The 27,727-nt window shown below is 40.0% G+C and overlaps 1 protein-coding gene across 1 annotated transcript in view; it reads right to left on the bottom strand.

Annotated features, from left to right (window-relative positions):
• gabra3 (gamma-aminobutyric acid type A receptor subunit alpha3) overlaps positions 1-27,727 on the bottom strand; it is a 106,397-nt gene that overhangs the window by 1,336 nt on the left and 77,334 nt on the right. Inside the window, exons 6-11 of the mRNA XM_030068328.1 lie at positions 22,254-22,474; positions 13,133-13,215; positions 12,095-12,238; positions 9,241-9,393; positions 6,609-6,814; positions 90-128 (exon numbers count right to left, since the gene is read on the bottom strand). Of these exons, the coding sequence (XP_029924188.1) occupies positions 90-128; positions 6,609-6,814; positions 9,241-9,393; positions 12,095-12,238; positions 13,133-13,215; positions 22,254-22,474 (846 nt within the window). The remainder of the gene's footprint in view (positions 1-89; positions 129-6,608; positions 6,815-9,240; positions 9,394-12,094; positions 12,239-13,132; positions 13,216-22,253; positions 22,475-27,727) is intronic.

Below are 27,727 nucleotides of genomic sequence, written 5' to 3'. Positions count from 1 at the left end.
CCAACAATACTTCCATTTGAACTCATGAAGAGGAAATAGAAGCAACACCACAAGACACGACACACTTAAAGAACAAAACAAAGCCTAACCATATCTTTAATCCTGGCAATGTTAGTCTGAAACGGTTCCTGAAAAGAAAAGTAGAAAAGAAAAAAGGTTTACCAATTATATCAAATTACCCAACTCACATACTCCAGTTATTACTATCTACCTTAAGTACAGTGCATGTAATCCTGTTACCATTGTTACCAATCTGCATCACAGCAAACCTGAATCAAATAATCAAACATATTATAAATCATAACCACATCCTTCTTGAATTCAGACATTTCCTTTGCTGATATAGCTTAAAGGCCAAAATTATCAGGCTGGATAAATTGAGAGCGTGGAAATAGGAACACTCCTATTTAACATCACTGCAGGGTCAGACTGAACTGGCGTGTTCTGCTGCTGCAGCAGACCAGCAGTAGTAGCAGGATTAGAAACAGAAAAATAGCACAGTGTGTGTAAACATGTCTCACAAACTGTATCAGTGTGAGCTACCAGGCCTGAATAAGCAACAACTTGTGAAAGAGCAAACAAGGCGAAGCTGTCTCTAATAAAACTGGCTGGGGAAGCTCGTTCCCTCTCACCACTGGATGGAAATCGTTAGACTGTGTTTCCTATGGCGATCACACTGGGAACCTGAATTTTATTTGCCACTGGTACACTCAGACGCCAGGCTTGCCTCACCTGATGATCCCGTTAACCCCTCCCAAAAAAGTAGAGTACCGTGCAAGGAGTAAAGTAGGGCGCCGAGATTAGATTTAACGGCGGCGTTCAATATATGAGCCTCTGCTGCAGTCATTTTCTGCACACCATTCACACCCATTGTAGGATTTGCAGCGAAAATAAAAGTAGACTATGTCATGAGGCAAAACGTTGCACTGCTTCACTTTTGTTTGGAGTCTGGCTGTAATTTTGCTCTACTTTTTCAGCTTCATTTAATTTCCTTTCCTTTCCTCTCACTCCATCTTTTTAATTAGCATAACTAATCTCCCCTCCTCCTCCCTTGGCCCCCCTCCCCTCCTCCAAAATGCTGCGTAGCGGGTCTCTTTCGGCGCACAGCTCATCACCAACTGTTTTGTTATGTCTATATCCTCAAGACTAATTTTACATACGGTCATAAATGAAACAAACACAAAAAATAGTTGTATATATGACAAGGCATTTAGAATAATGTTTAGTGCCTGGGCTAAACCAGTGTGAAAGCCGCTTTATCTTCCAGATATCAAGGCTCATCCCGATGGTGTTATAAATCTCACACAGACCCGAAGCTACAGACTACTGTGTCAAGGAGAATGGAGTGATCTAACCTGGTAATGTGTTCATTTCACCCTAAAACAAGTGAGTCACAGAGCGGAGAAACAGGAGGTCGACTCACTCCTACATGAAATGCTCAGTGTAGCAGAGAAGTAACTCTGCTTGCAGAAAGTTGATTGTATCAAAGCGAGAAGGGGTCTATCTCAAGCCAGCATCATCGCAGGGAGTTTACTGGCAGTGATGCCCCCTGGATGACCACACGCTTTCACGCAGTATCGATTCCTCCAGATCTAACAACACAGCGAGCCCCCTCTATCACAGTAATAGCTTAGATCAGCAAGAGTTAGTGACGGCTATTAAATGCGTGTTATGACCCTAATCACGGCCACCTAAACTCATTAATCCCTGGCATTAGGACTTTTCTTTGCCCACCAATCTGTCATACAAGCCTCACAAAGTTTATTCCTGTCTGTTTAGCCGGGCACTCGTCATCTGCACTATTTTATATCGCCTAATTATACCGGAGGCAGCACGCAGTGTTGGGCTTTGCTGCGTTATGTGTGAACTTGCTGTGACACAACACATAATTTACTTCAAGCCAAATATTATTATGCAGCATTCAAAGTCACTGGGGCTGGCGGTGAGCGCAGATAGCCCTGATTACAATGCATCTGTTGACCTTGTCTTCTGCAACTTCTGGAAATTGTTGCATCAGAATTTCATTATGGGTGTGATTCTGTATCCTGGGGGCAAAATGTGCCTCGCTACATCTTGCTGTTTTGAGCTCAGTGTGTTACATCTGTGCACGTGTGTGCTTTTGTGTTAGTATTCATCAAACCATGTGACACTCTATCTCTGTCTAATAATGGAGATAAGGTGTTGGCATATTTGATAGCCTTAAGCATCAGGCAAGTGTCTCTGTGAGTGTGTGGGTACTGTTTCTGAGACATAATGACCCTGTTACTGACACACACACACACACACACACTGAAGTACTACATTTCAGGGAATATGGATAGTTCCAGATGAGGCCGGAGCTTGGTCTCAGCACAGCACGGTGTGTTGCAGGCTACCTCTCAGCCAGCATTGATTAACCACACGTTAAAATAGCAAATCAGGGTGAATGCTACTTCTTCCAAGCCCTTCTGTTCCCCTCTCTCTTGTTCCTCCGTGTTACTGACTTTGTTTCCTCTTAGTCCCCATCAAAGGCTTTCACTTCCTAAAATGGCATACCACTGACAAAAACTGTATGCAATTTTTCACCAGACAGAAAATGTATATGCACTGATCCTCTGATAAAGACTATGAAATAATGTGCTAACGTGCCATCATGACATCACTGCATAGGGATGGTTAGTAATCTCATGCAGTTAATCCTAGTTGTGTCAAACAGAGAAAGCTCACCACAAGGCATATAATCTCACTCCACTGCCTCAAACGACGGAGGTCTGGATAAAAATTATAAAATGTGAGGTAAGAAGACCCTGCTGAGCCGAAGGCAGAGACGGGCTCTTAATTTGAAACAGGATGCACGCATAAAGCCCCCAACAAATTTCCATTGTTAGTTTAGTTTTAACACTTCCGAAAAGCTAATTAGCTAATTAGAATTAGAATAAGAATTAGAATAGTCATTATCTTAGTACTAGTGACTTTGCTGAGTCAGTTCAAGTTGATATACTGCACATACTCTGAGGAAATTAAATGAGAAATATGAAAGATAGATTCACATTCTGAATCAAAGCTGAATTCTGTTTTGGTATTCTAGACTCTAACATTATGTATTGGCCCTGGTTATGTTTGAATTCTGATGGCAAGCCACAGCGTTCATGTTCAAACTAATTATCATGTCTAAATTTCTCCAGACCTTCATCATTTGAGCAGGAGGGGTGGCTACAGAGCTCAAGAGTGACCGCCCACGTTTTGGACAGCTCAGTTTCTGGAAGTGAATTTGTCATTCATTTGCTCTGTGCACATTTCAGAATATCCTTTTATAAAGAGGTCTAATCCTGGAACCAAGCCAACCAGCTATAAGATGAATCTTAACATTTGATCCTGATGAAAAAAGAAAAAAAAAAGGGAAAAAACATGCTTCTCTTAAAACGAACGTGGATCCCATACAGACTTGTGGATTCTACAAGAGCAAATAACACTGTTACACAATCTTGTAGCACACGGTAAGTCTATCTTCGATGGTTACGACATTGTGACTAATAATTACTATCCTCGTTTCAGAATGTAATTGGGATCTCACTTCCAGAACCTCACTGTTGAGCTCTACATGGGATTACAAGGCCCATATCTGAAACCCGAGCCCCTGCTTCAGGTGTCCAGAAAAACACCAATTAAGTAGAGGATGGGACAAGACTGCTAGCTCTGGTGATGGGACCACCATGTGATGTCTAACACCGCAGTGACCCATCTTGTGCCACAGAGGGCCAAGCAGGTTTTTTAACTCCCAACCAGCTTAGCACACCCTCAAGCTGAGGGGACAATTAACTAGGTTGAACAGAATGTATGTGACAAAAAAAGAGGAAAATAAGCAGAGAAGCTCCACCAAATGAAATGAGTTCACACTGACTGCTCTATGGCTCACCATTTCAGGCCCAAATAAAACGGAGCCTGAGGCCAGCGAAGGCATCATTTGGTTCCGGTACCCCTGCCTCGGATGGCTGGGGACTATATTCTCACCAGGTCAGATAGAACATATCGCTCTTAAAGCACATCTTCCCTCTTAGTTTACCTTCATATAGGCTCCCTTTTTGATGTAAATATGATCAACATGGACAGAGCATGCATAGTTTCATTCCTTTGCTTTCCAGAAGCTATACTAGCGATGACTATGATGGGAGTGCCGTGTCTCCCTCTGTGACCCCATTCTTTTTTATCTATCATGACAACTGCATGCTCAGCACAGCCCCTGAGAACACAGCGCAGGCTGTTGCCATAAAGACAAGGCATCAAAGGAAAAAAAAAATCTCTCCACTCTGCAATGTAATTCTGAGAATTATCCCTGCCTACTGAAAACTTTTGTGGCAGCAATATGCAGTCCTGCCAATCATTCTGAGGACCAAATGTCAAGCTATAAAAGGACTGGAAAGGTTGGACCGATTACTGCAAACAATTTGTACATTAGAGGCAGAAAATAAATTTGTGGCAGTGGAAGGAATATATTATTATTATATTCTTCCTTATGTTATGACTGTGGCTGATAGAGGAATTTAGTTTTTTTTTTTTCAGGTGGAAATAGCATGTTTATTTTTTTCAGCAAAATATCTGAAACATTTAGCCACCATTCGCCAAATGGATAAGAATGATGTGGGCACACAGGGCAGCTTTTTGTGATTCCTCTGCAAACATGCTTTTTAGATGAAATGAAATTGAGGGCAGATGTGAATCTTTTAAAGTGGTCTTTTTACTTAGTGAAATGTTGTATATTGCCATTGTATATGCTATTTCATTGAAATATTACAGCTAGTGAAATGCCAGGGGAATATATTTCTCAGTTAAGGAGGATTAAGTAACCATTCCTTTTGATGCTTTGATTTTTTATACTTCATCTTTAGACACATGAAATATAAATAAATGAGAGAGTTTGACAGATCTCACGCTGTCAGTGGCCAGTGTGTCTTTATCAGCCATATATACTGGTTGTACAACACTGCCATATACCATCCATGTAAACCCAATTTTAGGTTATCCTTTAACACATTTTCAACACCTCTGTTTGTTTCTCACCACCACTGAAAGCACTTACACTTGCTACAGGCAAAAGATCTCAAAAACCTTTTTCGGCAATGCATTAAAAATGAATTGGTATATCCAGATATCTGTTGACAAGAAAAAGCATGCTGTGCCTTACAGTTGGCAACATTTATTTCTCTGATTTGTTCCTTTCAATAATAGAATGGATGGGCTTAAACGCACGCTACACCTAAATTAATTCAAGGGAAAAGTGTGAATATTCATACAATACACTTGTCACAGCAGCAAGTGAATTATTTTCCTCCCTGAATCTCTGCGCCTGTTTAATGCCGTCTCATGCCTCTGATCCAACAGCACACACTGCTTACTTTAACAGACATACCAGCCATCAGTTATAAAACATCATAGAAATCGTAGCAAATTTAAACACTGAGATTAGTATCAGAAACTTGTCTGCCTTTATTTATGAAACTTCTTCCGAGATTCAGTATGAGATCAAAAGTGAAAGGCATATTCTTGAGGCCCCCACATCCTCTTTTGGCAGTTCTGTCCAATTAAAAACACATATTAGACACTCCTTCATCATGAATTCCTCGGGACCCGTCTGCGCCTCTGTTTTTACATACTGATGCAAGATAACTTTAGTTTACCGTGCTCTGGAAAATTATGGCAGCATTTGGACTATTCACAATTTTTCTGTAAGCTATAATTTATCAGATAGGGTGATTAAAATAAAAATGTCAAATAGACTGAGGTGGGACATTCTAATAAATCATACACACTGATGTTGTCATTTTGTGCATCTGCAACATAACGAGGACAGCAGATTAAATGTCAGAGTATCGTCTTTTGCAGGAGATTACTCTTACACTCTTTTTAAGATAAGACCGGCACATAGGATGCCTACATAAATCAGGGCCACTGTCTCTGGGAGTTTACCCCTTCTTCTGCTCTCACTGTTCCGCCCCACTGTCCCTGTTCCATTTGGCTGTTAATGAATAAATAAAAGGTCTCTTTATAGTCTTTATAGAGTACTCAGGGCTGTTTTAAGGAGGGAACTTTCTATCAGTATTTCCAAAGTGCAATTTGTCCTCGATCGCGCTACCAATGCAAAAAGAGGAGCTCTCTTAGCTTGCCATTTCCAAACCATCAACTTTGAGCATACTCATTTTTCACGAGGTTATCAAGGGAAAAGATAGAGAGCAATTAATCTAGAACTGAATAACCCACAAAAAAAAAGAAAGAAAAAAAAAACAGCCCCAAAACTTTCAAAAGTAGGGAAAAGAACCAAGGAGGGGACAGACTCGTTTCAGGCAAACTGTCTTGCAGATTAATGAGGGTGATTATGTGTTTGTGATTAGCAACTTTCTGCAATACCAGCAAGCTCAAAAAAAGTAAAAAGAGATGTAAGAGGTATGCAGATGTTTTGTTTTGCAGCACTGTAACTGCCTGAATCCATTTCATTTGCGCAACTACACTTCACACTTCACAACTTTTCACTCTTTCTTATACTGTAAAGCACTTTGTAATATTTGTTCCAGAAAGTGCTTCACAAATAAAGTTTCTTCTTCTTATGATATTGTGTTTTCATCAGAATCACTCACCCTTATTTCCATGCCCTCTTTTTTCCCATCCCATGCCCAGCTGCGTTTGGTGAAGTAGTTGACTGTGGCAAACTCAATCAAGGCAGAGAAGACAAAGGCATAGCACACAGCCATGAACCAGTCCATGGCAGTGGCATAGGCCACCTTAGGTAGGGAGTTTCTAGCACTGATGCTCAGTGTGGTCATGGTTAGGACAGTGGTGACCCCTGAGGATGAAATGAAAAGATGAGCAAAGATATATACAGAAACTTATGTAAACACACAACACACACACAAACACATCACTTCTGAACTCTATTCTCATTTAGTGCAACCATTCTCAAATAATGATTTTATTTCCTAAGGTTAGCCACGATATGTATTGTGAACTGCAATACATAAAGTGGTGACAGTGAAGAAAACACTCCATTGTTATCGAGACTTGAAGCTACACCACAGTGCATCCCGGCCTTTACATTCTGTGTTTGCTGGGAATGAAATGGGGAGCAGAGAATGGATGCCCATCCAAGCAGATAAAAGCAATCACTTCACCTGTTCCCACCTGTCTCATCTGTTGAAAAATAAATATTGGCTCTGAAAATTAATATTGTGTTGCAGAGCGGGCGGGTCAGCTCCTTTTGGCGATCCTTTTGTGAAGAAATCTGACAGCGTCTGACATTATAAGACTGATAGATAACTGTGCACATTCATAAAGGATAGAGATTGCTTTATTAAACAGATACTGCACATTTCATAACTTAACTGTATGTTGACATCTTAACTATATGCTGTGTTATAATAATCAAGGTATTGGCCTTTCCATCTTTCCAGTGGGAAAACAGTCCCTGCGTGCAAAATGTTGATGGCACTGTGTAAAGGTTCCTCTCATCCAATTTTGAGCTATAAAATGGAGAGCTTCTTGCAATATCAATGAGGATATTCATGTAAACATAAATCAGGCATTACACTTGGCTGAATGAGAAAATTTCAAACCTTATTATCCATCAAAAGCATTTTAGGTCATGCCTGCCAAACACAACCGGGCAACCTACCAGGGAGCAAATGATTAACTAAACATCAGTTTGAAAAAATGCTCCGGAGCCGGTAAACTCCAAACAACTCAGAGGTGCTTGTATATGTCAGACTTTTACTTGGCGGTGGCCGTTATTGCACAACAAAAGAAGCAAGGAATTCGGAGAACAGATACTTATTTATTCTCACCGATATGGCAGCAAGGGCAAATAATATAAGATGTCAGTACGACTGTGAACAGCAGCTGTCTCGGTGAATGTTTCAGTCATACCACTGAGATAATGATGCTGATGGAAGCTTCTTTCCTCTACTTAAAATAATCGGTGCTCTGAAAATGGGGAATCCTTATGCCTGAAATGACTGCATGAGTTTGTAAAATACAATGACAAAGCTTGAAGTGTGTATGTGTGTGCGGGGCGTTACCCACAGTGCATTAGAATAGAACGGCACTATAGACGTGCTTTGTGCTGAGAATCATCCTTTGCTTTGCATACAGTTGTACTTATATAGAATCTATACTTTATTTTCTGTTCAAACTACTAACTAATCAGCAAACACACCATGTGGGTTCACAGGGAGGCCATACATTGGGTTGCAGTGACATACTCGTTATAGCTCATGAAGTGAAACTCCACATTTTCCATGAAAGGAGGTGGGAAGTACAGGTAAATCTACTCAGACAGAGCATGGGCTCGTTATTTTCCATGATTGTGAACAGAAGGTCTGTTTCCAGATTGTTATTCACAGTACATACAGAAGATAATACACCACCACAGTGCATTATATTACCTGAGCAACAGAGGCGATGTTTAAAACAGGCAGCTCACAAACGGATCCTTTTATTCATTATGCATAAACATGCTTCCCATGATTCTTCTGTCATTTCCTCTAACCTTAAACAGGCTATCTTGTGTCTCTAAGACACCAGCTCAAAGTGGGTCATGGTTTATTTTGTCCCATTACGGTGTAAGTGGGATCTGACCCTTCTTAAATCTCCATGGTGATTTGGGCAGGATTAGCAATCTCTTTTGAAAAATGATGTGTCCGCCTGTGGATAAAACTAGACACCTTGCCAAAATTAGCCAGAGCTCGCTAAATAATAACCCTTAAAACTTGGCCAACTGCTGCAGTTTACAAAGCAGTCCAGTATTCCTTTCAAGAGATGCAGCTATAATGCCTCTGTCACCGCCATACTTTCTCCAGTTGTAACTCTTTCCAGCTTTGCTCTCATTAAACTTTATTTAATTGGGCGGTTTTTGCCATGGCCAAGGTAATCACAAGTCAATCTTGTGATAAAAGACCACTAAAAAAATCGCTCACCCAGGCCCATCTGCACCAAAATGGACAGCATGCTCTATTTTATAATTCACCATGTAAATCTGAACTTCTCAGAGACAAATTTGAATCCCCCCTACTGACATTCCAGTTGGATGGATAAATCTGAAATGTGATCAAATGCAGCCCCACAGATGCATACACCATCTTTACTGCACACGTGTTTTACTGCTACTTTACAGTTTAATTGGCCCTTTTTTTTTTTTTTTGCAAGTCACTAAATTATTGCACTGCCTCAATTATTTAAGTGCATTTCAAGGTGAAGAAAACAGGAGATGGCACTCACCAAATACAGTGCGCGCAGGCACTGATTCTCTGTTTAGCCAGAAGGAGACCTGAGACAGTATGACAGTCATGATGCACGGGAGGTAGGTTTGAATCACAAAATAGCCAATTTTCCTTTTCAAATGGAAATACGTTGTCATCACTACATATTCTCCTGAGAGCAAAGAGAAAAATAGGAAGAGATGGAGAGAGAGATGCAGAGAATCATATTTATTAATACAGGTATGCTCGGTTCAGAACACAAGCTGAAATATTCAGAATTACATTTAATACACGAGCGTGTGCTGTGTGCCTGCTGCATTATCAAAGCAGCTCAAGGGATTGTCTTAATATTCCTCGGGGAATCCATTAATACTGTATGACAAGGCAGAAAACGCTGTCTGGTGAGAGGAAAAATTTACTAAAAGACATTCAAAATTTCCAAGCAGAGGTTGTGATCTGTACTTTGTGTACTTTGTTTCTATTTCGACTTCAATTTGAGAATAATTGTATCTCATTATCTAATGGCAATGGGTTTTGTGACTTATATATCTACATCTAATTTTGCATCATAGCATTATAGTTGCTATTGACTGTTTTTATTGACTTTTTGAAGTGCATTTGTATTGGAAAATGAGATGCTGTATTGATGTGAACCAGCTAATCAGCATCTGATTATTTTAAGGCCCACCTGATGGCAATCAAGCACAGAGTGAATCTGATGAAGCAACATGCGAAACAGGTAGTTTGCTGCTTTTGTTTGAGTGTAATCCACAATTAAAACTGTCAATCCTACCATCCTGGTGTGAGCTGGAATATACTTGGTTTAATGCAGGGAATCCTGTTTACTAATACAGGTATACTCAGCTCACAACACAAGCTGAAATATTCAGAATTACATTTAATACACGAGCATTTCTGTGTGTCTGCTGCATTATCAAAGCAGCTCACGGGATTGTCTTAATATTCCTCTGGGAATCCATTTACACTGTACGACGAGGCAGAAAACACTGTCTGGTGAGAGGCAAAATTTGCTAAAAGACATTCCAAATTTCCAAGCGGAGGTTGTGATCTGTACTTTGTGTAAGAAAAATTCACTTCACTCCTCCTCCCTCCATTTCAATTCAAGTCAACCGATGATTTATTCAGGTAGGCAAGGTGACAGAGTGGAAATTAAAGGGCTGGGAAGATTGAAATGGGAAGAGACTGTGCCACAGATTGGGTGATACAATTGTCCTTTCACCGCAGGGAATTAAGAGGTCACAGCAAGGAGGACCCTCTGTATTCCTCCCATAATGGAAAATGGGGAACAGTAACTATAACTGGTAGCCTTAAGGTGTATACAAACAACATCCTGTACTGTCTGCAAAAATGTGGCTATATATAATACTCCTCTTCCCGGAGGACCTCCAAGATCCACACATCTCTATGCACAATTATTCCATTAGCCTTTATATTTATTCTTGTGTGCATCTCTATGAACATGCCATCAGACTGAGCAATAACAAACCAATATACAGGATTTTCAGGGATTAGGCAGTACCAATCAGATAGATTTGGTCTTTAATTACACACTCAAATAAAATATAATCTGCAACTCAACTTATTTTACCTGCAGCTGGGAAAACTAATTTGTTTGTAAGCACTTGAAAAATCCTCCTAAAAGAACATCATAAGAAGCCTGTCGGATAATGACACAGAATTATCAACACAAGCCTTATCTGCTAATATGTTTTGTTACAGGTTATATTGTAGGTGTGTACATTACCTTTATCACACACGATAGCAAGTAATTGTTATATGACATCTCATTAAGATACTTTATGTAATTTCAGCAGTGTATGTGTTTGGATAGCAAAGGTCTTAACTGCATGTTTACTGGGGGTCCAGTTCTGATGATCCATTGAATTTTCTGGAGATGTGCAAACCTCTCCACCTCTGTCATTCTCACCCTCGATATTCAACACTACTTCCTTCAAGTCAGATTTTTTTTTTCCCATTCATGACAGCAAATGGAGATTGGAAAGCCGGTGTTGTTCAGTTGTAAGCCAAGCACTATCTCACTATTTACCAGACGCCTCACTGAAGCAACGCGTTATCTCCTGCTTTGCAGTACTTCAGTACTTAAGCACTTTCTATAGTCTTGTGCCATAACCGAAAGCTGGTAATTGACATAGAAAAAATATATTTTCTTGGAAGATTTTCACTAGAACTACTTGGTGACTGTCGGTTACAGCAAAAAATAATTTCTTAAATCTATGTCATAAAGAAGCAATTACTGATAACTGTACTGAAACAACAGATACCTTCACTAAGGCTATATAGCTCTATTAGATATTACCAGATAATTGCTGTGAATAATGTTGTTGTTACCCGTCTGTATCATTACCTGGCCCTTGCCTTGTTATAGAATTTTAAATCAAATGAATATCTAATCAAAAGTGCAGGCTGCCAGGTTTTTTTTTCTTTAATTCGGTCCTTATTAAAGTTGACTCTAGACTAGAGCCCAAAACCTCTGGTACACCTCTTCCTATTATCTTTGGAAATCTGCTCAGTAGTTTTCCAAAAGTTGGAGATGGTCATCATTTTCTTTCTGAACCCCAGTAATGCATGCAGAAAGCAGTTTCTGACTGAAGGTTGCAAACACTGCAGAGCAGTTACTTCATAAAAAGACACAAAAGAGTGCAGGTACATTAACAGCCAACAGGAAGAAAAGAGGGCAAAGCAATTCACCAAAAACTTATGCAAACTGAAAAGTCGTTTCTTAAGTAGACATTCCATCCCGTAACTTATTCCTTCTGATTTTCTTCCACTATTAGTAACTTGATAAATACACAATGCTAGCACTAGCTGGGCAGAGGCAATATATGATGTACCTGTGCTGGAGCTGATGGTTTCTTTGCCAATAACATGCCCCAGTAAGTCATACTGGTTTAGCCTGGAGCCATCTTCTGCAACAGCTACTGACCTCTCATCTCCCTGGGTCCACAGATAGATTACCTCATTATTGGTATATGCATCTGGGCAGCAGAGAGTAAAACAAGAGAGGAAACATAAATGTAGGAAAGTCAACACAGCAGGCATCTTTCCCCTATTGTGTACCCATTCTAATTCCTATTGCTTTACAACAAATTATTGTTTTTTTTTTTTTTTTTTTTTTTTTTAGCAAAATCTTTACAGTGGATATCAGGAAAAAAGACATAAGAAACAGAGCTGTGCACACTTTCTATTTTAATACAGTAGCAGGAGAGTGAGACTTTATTCATTTTCTTTTAAACAGTGGGAGCTAGATCACACCATCCCCCCGTTAATCCCCACAAATTCCTCCTACCATCATGTTTGATTCCACCCTGCACAGTAAAATCCCCTATATAACCAGATATCCTGGATATGTCTGGGTATATACAGTATGTTCAATATCTCATATGAAATGAAATGTTGAGCACAAATTGGCCGCTGACACGATGTAGTGCAAAATGAAACAAGGATGTGTACACAATCTGCACACATTTTCTACACATTTTTATGAGCACAGACTATAGCTTCTTAAGTGTGTTGTTTATTTTCTATCAAGGTTATTTGGCTCATCTTTATCAAGGATACCAACAGGGGAACTTACATACCCCCACTAACATCACTGTCACACACTTCAAGTCATTGGCTCACCACTGCTGTCATGCTAAAAGGAGCCTTGCCATGCTCTAACACTATTTCAACAAAGCACTGCTTCCTGGCATGACGGTTACTCCTCAGTAAAGTGCCATAGTTTTAGTTGTGGCTACAGTTTGATTGTCCCTCTCAAGTTATTCCAGGACAGGAAAGGCACCCAACGCCTGCAGAGAACTACCATTGCTCTGTCTGTGATGGGACTTTATGCTAGGCTCTTGTTGTTGTGACCATCTGGACTGACTTACAACTTCCAAACTTCAGAGGACAGGCATGTGCATCCATTGGGAAATCCTCAAGGTGCATGGGGCACTCGGCATGAATGGTCAGCCTGACAAAGAGACAGACAGAGGCAGATAGAAAGAGTGAGCTATTTTAATGTGAAGTGAAAATATGGTGACACTTGTTACATGACAAAACTATAGAGCATATTTTCATAGAGTGAAATTCATGGTAAGGCATGACTGAAATTTCCTCAGCAGATTGTTACACCCTGGGAAGAAAATCAGTGTCTGTGTTTACATGTTTGGAGGAAGCTGGCAATTGGCCATACTCTGGTTAAGCTCTTATCCAGGTTAAGCTATTTACATGCAAATTTGATACCCTGCAACTGAGTATCCCTGTTGCCATAAATAAACCAGTTAGCAGAATCGTCCAGTCCATCTGCGGATTCCTGTTCACTTCAGATAAAATGGTTCGCCAGCAAAAAAAAAAAAAAAAAAAAAGGTATCAAACACTGTGGCTGTCACCTGCCCCTTTCTTAGATGACGGATGTTCCTTCTAATAAAAGACAATGACCTGATATTCCCTGTTGTAATAGTAAATATTGACCCTTCTCTCCTGCTCCACTATCCACCCAGCCAGTTTGGCAGTTGACGTGTAGCTGTTTGACACCTCAGATTCAAGTCCTTCCAGTTTTTATACGTCAAAGCAAGATTATGGGGTTAACAAGGTAACCTTAGGTTTAACCTGGAGTTTTTCGACGTTATGAACGTGCTCTCTCTGTGCTTTTTGCCCCAAATGTTGTCTGTGAGGTGAAGTGCATGAAGGCGCCTCACTTACAAGCAAAGTCACTGTAGTAATTTAGACTGTACACCTAACTAGAGCTGAAATGATTACTCGAAGTAATCGAGTACCTTGATTTGTTACAATTGGCCGTATAGTTCAATGTTTCTTGCATTATCCAATGTATTACATAGTTCAGGGCAGCTTGGCTGCTAAGCAGAGGATAGACACAGCAGGAGCCAGATGTACTTTCTCTGTCTTGTTATTTAGGTCTGTTGCATTAGATACACACCCAGTCAACATTCACACACATAGCATAGCACATTCCAGAAACAAGGCATGGACAGTGGTTGGCCTGTGTAACTGGCCAATTATTCTCGGTTGCGTCTAAAAGTCCAACCTCTGTACGGGGCAGGCCCAAGCCCAAGAACATAAATGTGTATCATTTCCTGATATCGGGGCTCATTCTGATAGAGATCCGGCGAGAGCTCTGTCACTTTGAGACCAGCGCTGCCTTGCTTTATATGTGACCATAATAAATATTGCATCAGAAAATTGAAGACTGACTCCGGTCTGTTCTTGGGCTTTCAACAAAAGAATCGGGAGCTAACAGATTCTTTTTTTGCCTCGGGTAATTTTTCCTGCCTCGAATTTCCTGAATTGTTAGGTCTGTTTGATAAGCTATTAACATTTTTGAAATAATAATAATTTAACATATTGTTAAATGTAAAAAAAGCCAACATGATGCAGGTCAAAGACTAAAAAAAGACTATTGACTAAAACTAGACTAAAATACTTTGCAATTTAGTCGACTACAACTAGACTAAAATACTTTGCAATTTAGTCGACTAAAACTAGACTAAAATACTTTGGATTTTCTTCGACTAAAACTAGACTAAAATGCCAAGACTTTTCATCGACTAAAATGTGACGAAACAAAAAAGAATACAAGTTGACTAAAACTAATAAGGACTAAAACTAAAACTAATAAGGACATTTGACACAAGACTAAAACTAAATTGAAAAATAGCCGATGAAATTAGCACTGCGAACAGAAATGTGTTAGAATATTAAAACGAACTATTTCATTCCAAAAACCGTGTGGCATGCAACACATGGAGATAGATTTGTCGCATTGCCACAGACATCCGATTACGGCCACTGCTGTTATATTAATTTCCAATGTGATGTTGTGCTGTTCATTTTAAAGTTATTGGTTTAGTTTTAACTGTATGTATAGCGAGCAAGTTTGCGACTCGCGCTGCGCCTCCAAACAGCCATGCCAAGACGTGTCCATGACACACACACACACAAACACACATGCGCACACACACAATGGACACACTTGCATTTAGTTTATAAATGCACAGCCACGAACCTACTGTATTATGTCCTTTAATGTAATACATTTGTAATGTTATAATACCATAGATATTCAGAACTGCTCTTTATCTTGGCAAAAATGCATTTTATCTGATTACTTGATGACTCGATAGAATTTTTGGTCAAATACTCGATTACTAAAATATTCAATAGCTGCAGCTCTACACCTAACCTGCTCTGTTTCAGGTTGTGTTCAGGTTGTTGAATTCAAACTTATAAAAACAAAACAAAACAAAACAATTAACTCTGGAAAAGGTTTAGAGATAGGATTTCTAGAGGATTCCATGGATTAAAGAAAAAAAAAAAACAAACTCTACTGCTGTATGTAAACCTGTATTAACAGATATTAAGAAGGGCTGTTCAGATAGCAATAGTGTACAAGACCAGCAGAACCAGCAGAACCACTTTGCTTCCCTGATGGTTATTGTTTCAGATATAATAAATGTTTGTAGTGATTCCCAGCCATTTGTTCACTTTAGCTGTAAGAAAAAGCTTGTATCAAAAAGCAGGTAACTCACATTAGTTGATTATTGTTATCAAAAATGAATAAGTATATCTTTATTGTATAAGTATAGTCTTTATTGTAAATATTTAGCCTTTATTCTGTTTTATTTAACTTTATTATGTTATTATGTTTACTATGTTACTTTATTATATGTTTCTACTGTTGCTGCTGGAATACCAGAATTTCCCTGGTTGGGATCAATAAAGTCCATCTATCTATCTATCTATCTATCTATCTATCTATCTATAAAAATTAATGTCACATATCAAGACCTGAAAGTCTTTCATCAGGTGATTGAAACAGTAAATATTCTTATATTCCGTTATTGCAGCCCAGGGGAACAAAAGATGGACTTTATAGATATAAAATCTTTTCACAGACTCAACATGATCGCACAATATTGTATTATTGTGTTAAAGCTTGTGTAGGGGACTTTTTTGTCGTAATTTTGACAAATCACCATTATACACAGGGAGTCTGTTCCAAAGTAAATGCACTGAGAAAAAGAAATCCATTCTTCTAGCTTACTTCTGGGGCTGTAATCTCATTTCTTAAAATCCATTTGGGACGAATCAAACAACTAATCACCTCAAGGAAGCATCACAATCTCAGTCCAATCATGTCTTGTGCACGCCGCTGCTGTGCATGCTCACTTCCCCTCCCACAAAAAACTCCACCCAGCCTACCTCAGCTAAAGTAATACATCTTAGTTCCCTACAGCTAAGGCTCACCAGTTCGCTTGAGGAGTTAACTGAGCTGGCGCCTCCTAGCACGCTGACTGCTTTGGCTGCCCTGGGTCTGCTCCAAAACAATAAAAAAGTGTCAAAATTCCCCTATAACTCCAGTTTCCCTCTCTCCTTCTGTTTTGTCCAACTCTGGGTGCACTCCAGCCTTTGACCTACTTGCACAAAAGACCAGTGGACACAGCTGTGGCTGGTGGTGACGGTGGTGCTACAGGTGAAACTCCTTAAATCAACTCTGTTGTCCCTGACGCTGCCCTAACTAATCCTTTGTCTACTAATCTCTCTGTCTTCAGTGGGGGCTGCAAGGACCAGCAACCAGGAATCCTTAGTATTGGTGACTCTAGAGTAAGATCTGCTGGACTCCCAGGCACTTTCACTTTCTGTCTTCCTGGCAGTAAAATTGCAGACATTATCAAATCGTCACTAGCACTTACAGGCGTCCATCCCTCAGCATGCACACTAATTGTTCACATGGGGATGAATGACATCATGGATAAACAATAAATCAGCTACAGTCTCTTGCAATTGCAATCTGGGAAAAACCTGGGAAAAAAATGTATTTTGTATCTTCTGGCCCCATTCCCACCCTTTCAAGAGGGCCTGAGTGTTTTAGCCACCTGAACAGTCTGCATGAACAGCTAAAAACACTTTCCACTGCAACAAGGCAGGGCTTTATTGGCCACTTTGACTGTTTTTGGAACAGACATGACCTTTACAAGCTGAACGGCCTACACTCTAACATTAAGAGCACTAGACAACTCACTCCAATCTTAATCCAGCATGTTGCATTTAATTCTGACTGATACCTTCCTCAACACGACCCCAAATGGTGAGCATCTCTCCCTGAGTCCTGCTGCACATTCGGCCTACAACACTACACCAATCAGGGTCACATCAATCTGTGACAACTATATATGTAGCTGCTCTGCTAATTCTGCAACAACAAGAACAACAACAACAATAACAACAACAACAACAACAAAGTCAGAAACATTATCATCTCAACATCATTTATGCCCTTTAACTGTATCTACTGTTGATAATCTCCAGTGCCTTGGTTGTTTTAAGTCTACTTAATGTATAGTCCCTTGCAAACAGGTTTTTATTACGACTAATAATATTGATTTCTTATTCATCACGAGACCTGATCAAGCCCTGGATTCTTTGTCCCACTAACTGAGCCATGTCCCCCTTATTACTCATGTTTTAATCAACCCAGGCTGTCATGCTGTGGGGGATGGGGGGTAGGTATAATTTTTAATAACAATGTTAAACGTCCTGTCTCTTTTAATACTTTTTCCTGTTCTGAATCTGCAAGTTTTCTTTTTTCTTTTAAATATCCAGCATCTAGTTCTATGTGTTTTAAACTGTAGGCTGCCTAAGGCTAACACTGGTTTTATTGAAGAATTTTCTGAGCGTCTTTCTTTTCTGATGGCAAAAAATGATATATTCTTATCCTTTGTGATTTTAATGTCTGCTGCTCCATGTCTTTTTGTCGGTTTGCTGCTGATTTTATTAACCTATTTGAGTTTTTTTCATTTTGAACAGCCTTAAAAATCCAACTCATAGCTAGGGACCTACTTGTGATCTTGTGCTGTCTCATGGTGTCTTTCTGAATAATATTAAATTGCTGGATTGTAATATCTCTGACCACAAGGACATGATTTGCAATCACAGGCAATCTACCTGTGTCTGCTCTCAGGTTTTAATTCCAATTCAACTATCACTTTTCACAACAAGTTCCTTGGGGGTCTCTCTTTCAATGCTCTACTGGACAATTTTAATTAGTATATGTCAAAATATCCTTAATGATAGCCTTCTTATTATATTGAAACAAACAAAACATAATGCCCTCTCTTGGCTTAATGACCACACCAGAGATTTAAAGCAGCAACGCAGGAGAGTGGAACAAAAATGAAAGACGGACACACTCAAAGTATCTCTTGATGTACTCAAAAGTTTGATGTTGGCCTATCAGTAAAGGATGCAGGGAATTCTTATTTCTCTTGAGCTTGATCGCAAGCAGTTGTCACAACCCCAGGGTCTAATTTCAGGCAGTTAACTCAATGGCTAGTCCTCCTTCTAGCCAGCATATGGAAGCATCCAGAGAGAGTTATGAGAACAATTTCTCCACCATTTCTTTAATAAAATAAATGACATTAGGCTCCATATCACACCTGTGACCAGAAACAGCCTCATCTGCACTGAACCTCCTGCCTGTTTGTCCATTTCAAGCAGTGATTCTGGGGCTTGTTCAGTTTGGCCTGCTGGATCTGAGGTCTCATAAACTGCCTGGAAGACTGTGTTGATATTAAAGAAACTGCTCTTGCCTGGTTTTGCTCATGTCTTTCCCTCTCATGTGGTGTTCCCCAGGGATCAGTTCTTGATCCTTTATTATTTTCTATTTATATGCTTTCCTGGGGTCTGATAATCCATAGGTACAATATTATTTTCCACTGTTATGCAGATGACACACAACTTTACGTCCCTCTGACTAGTAGAAACATAGACAATTATCTCATATTATTGGTTCCAGCTGCTCATTGGCGAGTGGAAACCCAACAATTCCCTCTATGTGGTAAAAAAGGTGAGCAGAGTTTCATCAGTGCTACTTTGAATATATAATTGCTGCATGAAATTGGCTATTTCCGACAAACCCTGCCCCTTTGAACGCACACATGGGGTTGGCAGTTCGTCAGGATTTTCATTATTAGGTTTTATAAAGCCAGCTATCCCAAAGGTAGCCTGGCCACATTGAGCTGGTTTAGTGACATGGGGTGCTCGTCAGATGCCTGAGCCACAAAATTTAATTGAATGCAAATAGCAGAGCAGTAGTGCAATCGGTATTGCTGAGATTCTGACATATTATCTTACTGTCACCAAATATGGATATTACCTTTTCTGAATCCTGAATCCTAACTAAATGTCAGCTTATGAAATCTACCTGTAGTGGTTTTGATTGTTTTTCTTGTTATTGGAGTATATGTTTAATTGGGTTATGATATGAGGCATGCATTAACCAAAAACTGCATTAATAGCATTAAAGGAATATTTCACTCCCAACTGAAAATTCTGACACCGTCGATTGAAACAACAATGAAGTTTGTATGTCAGTGTAGCACACAGCAATTTCACTGGCAAAGCATCATAGTAGCTCCAAAACAGCTGTGTTACAAAAAGTCAAAAGCATAAGTATTCTGCAGAATGACTGTGAAATCCAGTATTCACCTCATCATCTCCAAGATTTTCCTGACTTGTTCTACACCACTGCAGCTGCATGTTGCCTACTGTTGGGAATATTGTAATTATGGGTAGAGTGTGTTGGGACAACCAAAAACGTAGTACGTACAAATGGGAAAGTCAAATTTTACATGATACACAAAATTGGATTATGCTATTTATTGTATTTATTTATTTATTTATTTTTATTACCTGTTAGGAACTCCAAAGACATGGTCTCAGTTAATTACAATTATTTTGGTGACCTGTGCCACTTAACAAGCTGTGCCATCCTTGCGTACATTTTTAGCCCAGGATTTTCATCACTGATAATTGGCTCAGTAACTACACAAATTAAGAGACTATAAGACAAATAAAATGTGAAGAATGCCCCACTGTGCACCCTTTCATATTTAACTTTGGTAGACTAATGTAATGTCATCCCCCAGTTGTACTGCCATTTTAATAGAAACAAAACAAAGGCATGAAATTATTAATAATGGAAATATAATTACTTTATTCACTGACTATAATAAAAAAATAATCTGTCTTAATAGTACACATGGTGTAATAATTAGAGAGCCTCATACTGATTGTAGAAAGGCAGTGCAAGTCCAACTGGAGACTATAGACTGTATATGTTATATATACATATATACATGCTATATAGTATGTATACTCTAACCATTTTTTTGCAAGTAATGATTGTAATGATTATATAATGATTATGATTATTAGGTATCTGAAACTTTCAGACTGATTTTACAAAAATACTTAACCAAGAGAAATATCACTGCCTCACTACCTTAAATTTACTTTAAAATGTTATATGTTACATAGGGACCAGTGTGTGTTTCATATGATTAGTTTGTTTTAAATTTAGGCCGTGTGAAATGAATGTGAGCGGTAGATTCTCTCATGCTGAACAGGACTGCAGACAATAGCAGCTTCCTCAGTTCAGATGATGTAAACCTGCAGAATGGAGGCCTTCCAGAGCATTTGTCAATTCACACGCTGCAAACGTGCTGATTAGACGGATTTAAGCAGTTGCTTAGAGAGGGGTGTCAATCAAGGCCAAGTGCTCCTCTGATGCATTAACTTGTCCTAATATTAAACTTGCTATAAAAATGGCTGGATTTTCAAAAGGCTAAAGTCTGCACACATGCTCAAAGAAATTCAAATGTTATCAGCCTCTTCCTTAGGCAGTGTCAATCCCATATGTGTATTAATTCACCAAAATTTGAATTTCAACAATTTTGCACTTGAATAGCAGACCCTCCATTATTAAGGTAAACAAGAATTGAAGACTTACACGATTGCAAAATTTCAATTGTTTTATTATATGTACCAACATTATCATTTCTTATGATTCCCTAAGTTTTGTACTTCAAATAGCTGGCAAGGGTCTAAAAGAATGAGTTGTAAAATTAAACTGATTCATCATGAGTAACCTATAAAATATGAATAAAGCCCAGTGCAATAGCAACACATATAATGATGGCTCCAAAACTGCAGCATTTTTGAGTATCTCCTAACAGAACAGAAACGAGGCTTCACAGTGAGTACAAGGTGGTTTATTGCTGATCTTTAACATGCTGATCTGACCCTTTCATGTACGTAGACCCTGAAGCCACTGGGTTTAAAATGGCTTTTTTTCCCTCCCTTCTGTTTGAAAGAAGCTTATCATGTTTGGCTTTGTGCTGCTTTAGAAACGTCCCAAAAGTCCTGCACAGCAACTTCCCTTACCATCCATTATCTTTATTTGGAACTAAATTAAAATATGACAAGCCTTGCAATAATTCATTGGAGTTCAAATGTTATTCTCAGCCTTGGCAGGACTGTCACCACATCAAATGAACTTCTATATTTAACGATGAAATTCACCTTCTTGTGGGAAGCACAAGCAAATTAATTTCACAGGACAACCTTAGAAATCAGTGAAATCATGTTTCTGAAACACTAAGAGGCTCATGTAGATAGAAAGAGGTTCGTTTGACTAAAAGATTCAATAATTGCATGGATTCATACGTTTTAACAAGATGTTTTCTTTGTGTATTTTAAGTTGGGTTTATCATTTGGTTCTCTGGATGAAGATACTCAGCTACACAGAGAAGCCCTCACTGACTGTGTATCTCTTGATAGCAGCTGATGTTATCTATAAAGCATGCAAGGTTTTGCATACGCATAGCAGCAATCCTTTGATAAAATGGGTACTATTCACTGAGTCTTGTCCTCGTCTGTTTGTGAGGCATGTCTAGCTGGGCCAGACTGGATCCTTGTCAGTTCTATCTCAGTCAGACACACACACACACACACAGCTCCTGGTAGCTGCTGCATCGGCTCTCTACAACTCAATTTCCCAGTTCATTTATCAAGGTGCATCTGTGTACTGCTCACAGAAGTGATACACTGTGGATTGCTGCAGTGGGTGAAGTGACATCATGAGCAGTTGGATCCTATCCAACACATAAAGAGGCAGTGTCGATTGTTGGGAAATTGCAAACAGGGATTCACCTCATAGTGTAGAGAAGAGTGCCATTGTCGACTAGCCGCAGCAGCTTGTTGGGAGTGGTCATGTTGTGGGCCACAGATTTCTTCCCATTGTGGAAAAACGTATCAGGAGTCCATATCTTGCTGGCTAAGAGGTTGTTGAGGGGAAGGACTTGCATGGGCCCATCAAACTTTAGCCTCTCATCCCTCCAACTCTGACGGAAAAAAACATCAATGGTGTACTCCTGAAGGAAAGAAAGTTAGAATGATCAGATGCCTCATTAATTAGCATTTACAGAGGTGTGGAACAGCAAATGACATTTAACAATGCTAAAGGGCACTATGGGCAATATGGACAAAATGAACAAAATCAAAAGTTACAATGTCTTTGACCAAATACCTCAATATCAATATTGTGATAACATTGTACGGATAAAGGTTAGTGATTTCATTAGGTATTTACATCCAAGATTTTTGATAAACAGTTATTTTGTACTATAGATATAATGGCCAAGCAGGGACAGACAAATAATAAAACAGCAGAAACAGTCCAATAAGCTCAGAAAATTGCATTTCTTTACTGTAATGCAGCCTTTAAAACCATAAAATAACATCTCATATGCCGTATCACGACATTACAATATCTGTAATCCCAGAAAACATCTACCTTTATATCATGTTCTCGATAAGATATTGATTTATCACCAAGCCCTAATGACAGGCTTCATACTTTTTTTTTTTTTTTTTTTTTTTTTAATGATTTTACAATAGTTACATTAAATTACTGTTCTGACCACAGTAGATATTTCTGAGTAAAGCATTAACTTTTTTTATTGGCAGCAGAATTTTGTGATTGAAAAATGGTTGAAAATAGCTGCAGATGATGATACCACTATTCAAATTGTTGGCATTTGACATAATAATAATAAATAATATTTAATAAAATTATTACTTTCTTGATCTGATGCAGTCAAAACATGATTAAAAGTGGTCCAACAATATAACTGAGTTTGAGAATTCCTGCGGTTGACATGACTAATTGCATTTTTTCATTTTTTGTGACCTGGTTAATGAAAAACCGCAGTCGAGTGAGTCCATCCACATCTCCATCCCCACCTGGGTTCAGGAAGTAGCCAGTCAGAAATCAGGAATGTACCTCACATCATTCATTCAACAGATTTTGGTGTCCTAGCAACAGCATTCCCTCATCAGCTACTTACTGCGGCTACGGCAGACTGAGAGTGCAGTCTTTTTGAAAGTGAAGTAAGCTATCCGTATGTCACACAACAACACACATTATTGGTAATCAATAAAAAAAACCATCCCAGACGTGTTCCTTCCCAATTTACTCTGTGTTTTTGCCAGTGCAGTAGGTGGAGTTGCTTACTGTACTGCTCACTAGTAAGTCATATGTAGCCCCTTCGTGATAATACATGAATAAATAAATAAATAAAAAGTAGCCCTAATGAAGCGTCTCCGTCCAGTAAAGCATGCCATTGTGTTCATCGGGGAGGTGTAGAATGGGGCTCCTTATAGCAGAACAAGACAGACGTCTGTTAATTGACCTGCTTGACCTCGGGATGACCCCGTAGCCTATATAGCACTATCGAAAACAGTCACACTATGTCTCTCTTCGCAAAGATCCTCCTAATAAAGCCCTCAGAGAACTTCGCCGACAGTTGAAAGCAGAAACACAGGGAGAACTACTGAGCCTGACAAAGGTAAAGCCAATTCAAATCATTTCCCTTCCTTCTTTTTCCACACCCCACTGAGTTACAGTACTTTTCCCTTTTAATTGCACTTTCTCCTCTCAGTTGTCCCTGAGCTATTTCCTATCAGCTTTTTAGACTTTTTAAAAGATTTTTTTTTCAAAGGATTTAGCTTACCCTGTTTAAGACGATTATCTAATGTATCTAATTAGACCAAACAGAGGGCGCTAACAAAGTAGGAAGAAGTAACTAGAAACTACAGCTGTCAGATGAATGCTGTGCAGTAAAAAGTTAAACAATTCCCTCAGAAATGTACCAGAGTGAAAGTGTTTGTTCTCACCATATAGAATTACTCATGTAAAGCACCAGCACCTCAAAACCTTACTTCAGTAGAATATATGCAGTATATATACTTTGTATTTTACAAGAAAAAAATTCAACAAAACCATCAGTTAGTGCATTAGGTTAGCAACACTTTATTGATGTCCTTACTGGAGTGCAGATTGGGCTGCATCTTTTTGTTCAAACCCAACACAAGACGGGAGCATAGTAACTGAGCCCGACCCGAACCCATCAGACATTCTTTTTTTTCTGTCTGAACCCGACAATTGTGCAACACGTGTCACACTCTTAAAAAAAAAACATGTCACACACTTATTTTACTTTTCTAACACAACATACAGTACTAAAAATACATCACGAATCAACATATGTTGTGCTGAAAACAAAGAAGACATGTTAAAAATGATACTATTTTTAAGCCTGTGTATGAATGTGTGTGTGTATGTAGTGTACATTATTGAGAGGGTCTGTGTGTATACTTTGTGCATGTTTGTGAGTGCACGAGATGTGGGTGGGTGATGGTGATGGTGGTAGTGTGTGTGTGTGTGTGGTGCAACAACAGGGAGTGTTGGTGGGTAGGGTGTTGCTTCATATGTTAAAATGACCAACACAGAGGTGAAGTTGGCTTGAAAATTGCGGTTTCTATTTTAAACTTAAATTCAAGATGAAATGACATTGTCTGCTAAAATTTGTGACCTCGTGATGTGTTACAGACGGGTCATGCTGTGGGGAGAGGTTGAGACTGTAGGGGGAGTTACAGGATAGCACTCTTTCTTCTGCTCTCCCTTTATTTTCTTCCTCTCAGCTTTTCTCCGGGCTTTCTCTTTCTCTTTTTCACTCCACTGCTCCTCCTTCATCTGTCTTTTGTTTTCCCGTCGCAGCCGCATCTTCCTCTTTTTCTGTTAATGCTCTACTTTTTCTGGGCGACTATCCACTGCAAGAACAAGTTCAGGGGTTAGTTTAGAGTGTGACTCTGAATAAACTGCAGTGTATCTGAGGCAGACAATGCTGGCACGGTGCTCCCATAAAATCTTTTGCGGAGTAACCTGACTGACTTATATTCACTGCTCTAGGAGATGCTGTGCTCTTTCTTTGAATGTCCTGGTGATCTTCTTCATGTTCTTCTCCATCTTTCTGTTGAAGTTCCAGGCCTTCATCTTTCCCATGATACCAAGTTTGATTTCCAGCTGTTCATCTTGGTGTTCTGCTGTGGTCGGTGCCTCCTTTTCCTTACCTTCCTTTTCTCTCAAAGCTCTTTCTCTCTCCTCCGCTTTCTTTTCTGCCTCTCTCTCAGCTCTTTCTCTCTCCTCTCTCACTTCCTTCTTCATCTCCTTTCTTTCCCTCTCCTTCATTTTTGCCACTTTTTCTTCCTCTGATCTTGTTCTCTCTCCTCCTCTTTCTCCCTTTCTTTCTTTAGCCTGAACTGCTCCTCCTGCTGTTACTTCTTCTTCTTCTTCTTCTTCTTCTTCATCTCCTGTGCATTTTTAACATGAGGAGGACATTAAATCATCCATATCCTCCTTCTTCTAACCCTTCTTAGAAGAAGGAGGATGTGGATGTGGATTCTTTCCCTTTGGCGGCTTATGGCCCTTTTCCATTAGTATCTACTCGGCTCGACTCTACTCGCCTCGACACGGTTTAGGTGGTTTTCCATTACAGTTGAGTAGCACCTCGCCGTGGGTGGAGTCGTCATAGCAACGCGGCGCACCGTCCAGCTCCCTCTGGATTCTTTGGGCCGCCACAAAGCACAAAAAAGTCTCCACGTCTTTATTTGACCGCGGTAGCGGTGTGCTTGCCATTTTCCGACTTTGACAACTTCACTGACGATCAATGTGCACGGCCGCTGTTGCCGTTTTTTTTTTTTTTTTTTAAATGTCGGGTTTTGTTTTCGTGCGGGAGTCGCTCTCGTCACTCCCTGTCCAATCAGTTGCCTGCACGGCGTTTACGTCACATTTTCAGCTCGACTCAGCGCGACTCAGCTCGCTTGGAACCCCGGCTGAGTAGGTGCTAAAATGGGACCTGCTAGCAGGTACTACCACCTAATGGAAAAGCTCTTAAACCGAGTAGAGTCGAGCCGAGTCGAGCTGAGTCGAGCTGAGTAGGTACTAGTGGAAAAGGGGCATAAGTCTCTCCTGGAAGAACTGGGGATCTAGGCTCGTTAGAACCAGTCCTAACAAGCATCTATGCTTGTTCTTGTCCTCCATCTCTCCTCCTCTATGCTGTAGACAGCTGATGACACTATTGAGGCTTGCTTCCTGTTCCCTAACTTCCTTTTCTCTCTCTGCGCTCCATGTATCCTGTACCTGCCAGCATCTTGCACCCTACTGTGATGTACTATACTGTCCCAGGGGCATCTCTGCACAGCCTGCACCTGGGGTCCTGCCTGTTATGGTAGACTCCGGCCTTGATCTTGTGCTTAGGGCCTGCTCTTGTGAGGCCATTGGTCAGTGTCTCTGTGTTGTCTCTAAGTCCAGCCTTTTCCAGCTACTGGTATGTTTTCTCGATATCAGCCACTTCTGCTATCTGTTGGTGGTACATGCCATGCAGGGGCTTGTCCCTTCACGGTAGTCCTTCTTCCGCTTCCTCGTCCTCACTGGGCTTCTGCTGCCTGAGGTATTCGCTTAGCAGGTCATCACTTGAGACTATCTTCCTGATGTATTCCAGGATCTTTGTTGTTTCATCCTGGATGGTGGCTTTGACATTCACCAGTCCTCTGCCTCCCTCCTTCTGCTTAGTGTATAGCCTCAAGGTGCTGGGGTGAAACCCTCCATGCATTGTGAGGAGCTTCTTTGTCTGAATATCAGGGGCCTCTACCTCCTCTTGTGGCCAGGATATTATACCAGCTGGGTACCTGATCACCAGCAGGGTGTAACTGTTGATGGCTCGGATCTTGTTCTGTCCATTCAGTTCACTTCAGGACATGCCTTACTCCACAGAGGTATTTGGTTGTGGCTGACCTCCTCAGCCACAACCATCATGAGGAGGCTGCACTCCTCATGATTTCTATTTGCCTGTGGGATTCAAAGGTATTTGTGGCTGTCCTGCACATCTGCTATGTTGCCTTCTGGTAGTTCAGCCCCTTCAGTTGCGACCATCTTGCCCTGCTTTGATACCATCCTACCACATTTATCCAGTACGTGTGACATTATGATGTTGTTGCTATAGAGCCTGGTGATGTGGATCAGTGAGTCGATGTCTCAATCATTCCTGGCAGTTTGATGTCATCCATGTAGAGGAGGTGGCTGATGGTTGCTCCACTTTGGAACCAGTATTCAAAGCCACTTTTCATGATGATCTGGTTGAGGGGGTTTAAGCCAATATAGAACAGCAAGGGGAACAGAGCACCTCTTGGGTATACGCTGCATTTGATGCTACCTTATGCAATTGGCTTTGATTCAGGTCTCTAGAGTTGTCCTGCACAGTCCCATTGAGTTCTTGATGACAGCT

The sequence above is a fragment of the Myripristis murdjan genome, chromosome 14 (assembly GCF_902150065.1).
Source record: "Myripristis murdjan chromosome 14, fMyrMur1.1, whole genome shotgun sequence".
NCBI lineage: Eukaryota > Metazoa > Chordata > Actinopteri > Holocentriformes > Holocentridae > Myripristis > Myripristis murdjan.
This window is presented reverse-complemented; position numbering and strand designations above follow the sequence as displayed.